This window comes from Zerene cesonia, chromosome 8 (genome assembly GCF_012273895.1).
Source record: "Zerene cesonia ecotype Mississippi chromosome 8, Zerene_cesonia_1.1, whole genome shotgun sequence".
Lineage (NCBI taxonomy): Eukaryota > Metazoa > Arthropoda > Insecta > Lepidoptera > Pieridae > Zerene > Zerene cesonia.
Window position 1 is genome coordinate 8,081,570 of NC_052109.1, and position 467 is coordinate 8,082,036.

Genomic DNA, 467 nt, shown 5'->3' on the forward strand with positions numbered 1-467 from the left:
GGCGCTCACCGGCGGTGGCGCGCGCGCACGTACAGGTAGAGCAGCGCGAGCGCGGCGCAGCGCGCCAGCAGCAGCAGCGCGGCGAGCAGCACGTGCGCCAGCCGCCGCAGGTCGGCGCGCAGCGCGCCCGTCACGAGCTCGGCGCGCCATCATCCCGTGCCGCACTTGCCGCTCTCGAACACGCCCTGCCGACACGCCGCGTTAGCGAGTGGGGATAGCATAGTACGTTGCGTATGCGTGCTATCCCCTTCTCAATATTATACAAGAGTGAGTTGTCTGTCTGTCAGTTCTTCACTTCTTTAACCGATCTCTATGAAATTTGGCACAGATATAGTATGTATGATACTCGAGAAAAGACACAAGATAAGTTTTCATACCGCAAATCCCACAGGATCGAAAACTTGTCTATTGACTTTGCACGCGAAATCGCAGGCGGTAAAGCACTAGTTATAACCGAGAATTATCCA

The 467-nt window shown here is 56.5% G+C and overlaps 1 protein-coding gene across 1 annotated transcript in view; it reads right to left on the reverse strand.

The window, feature by feature from the left end:
- Window positions 1-6: 6 nt before the first annotated feature.
- Window positions 7-467, reverse strand: part of LOC119828795 (kinesin-like protein Klp98A) — a 28,543-nt gene continuing 28,082 nt past the window's right edge. The window contains 1 exon segment of the mRNA XM_038351053.1: window positions 7-185. Coding sequence (XP_038206981.1) covers window positions 150-185 — 36 coding nt within the window. The 3' untranslated portion in view covers window positions 7-149.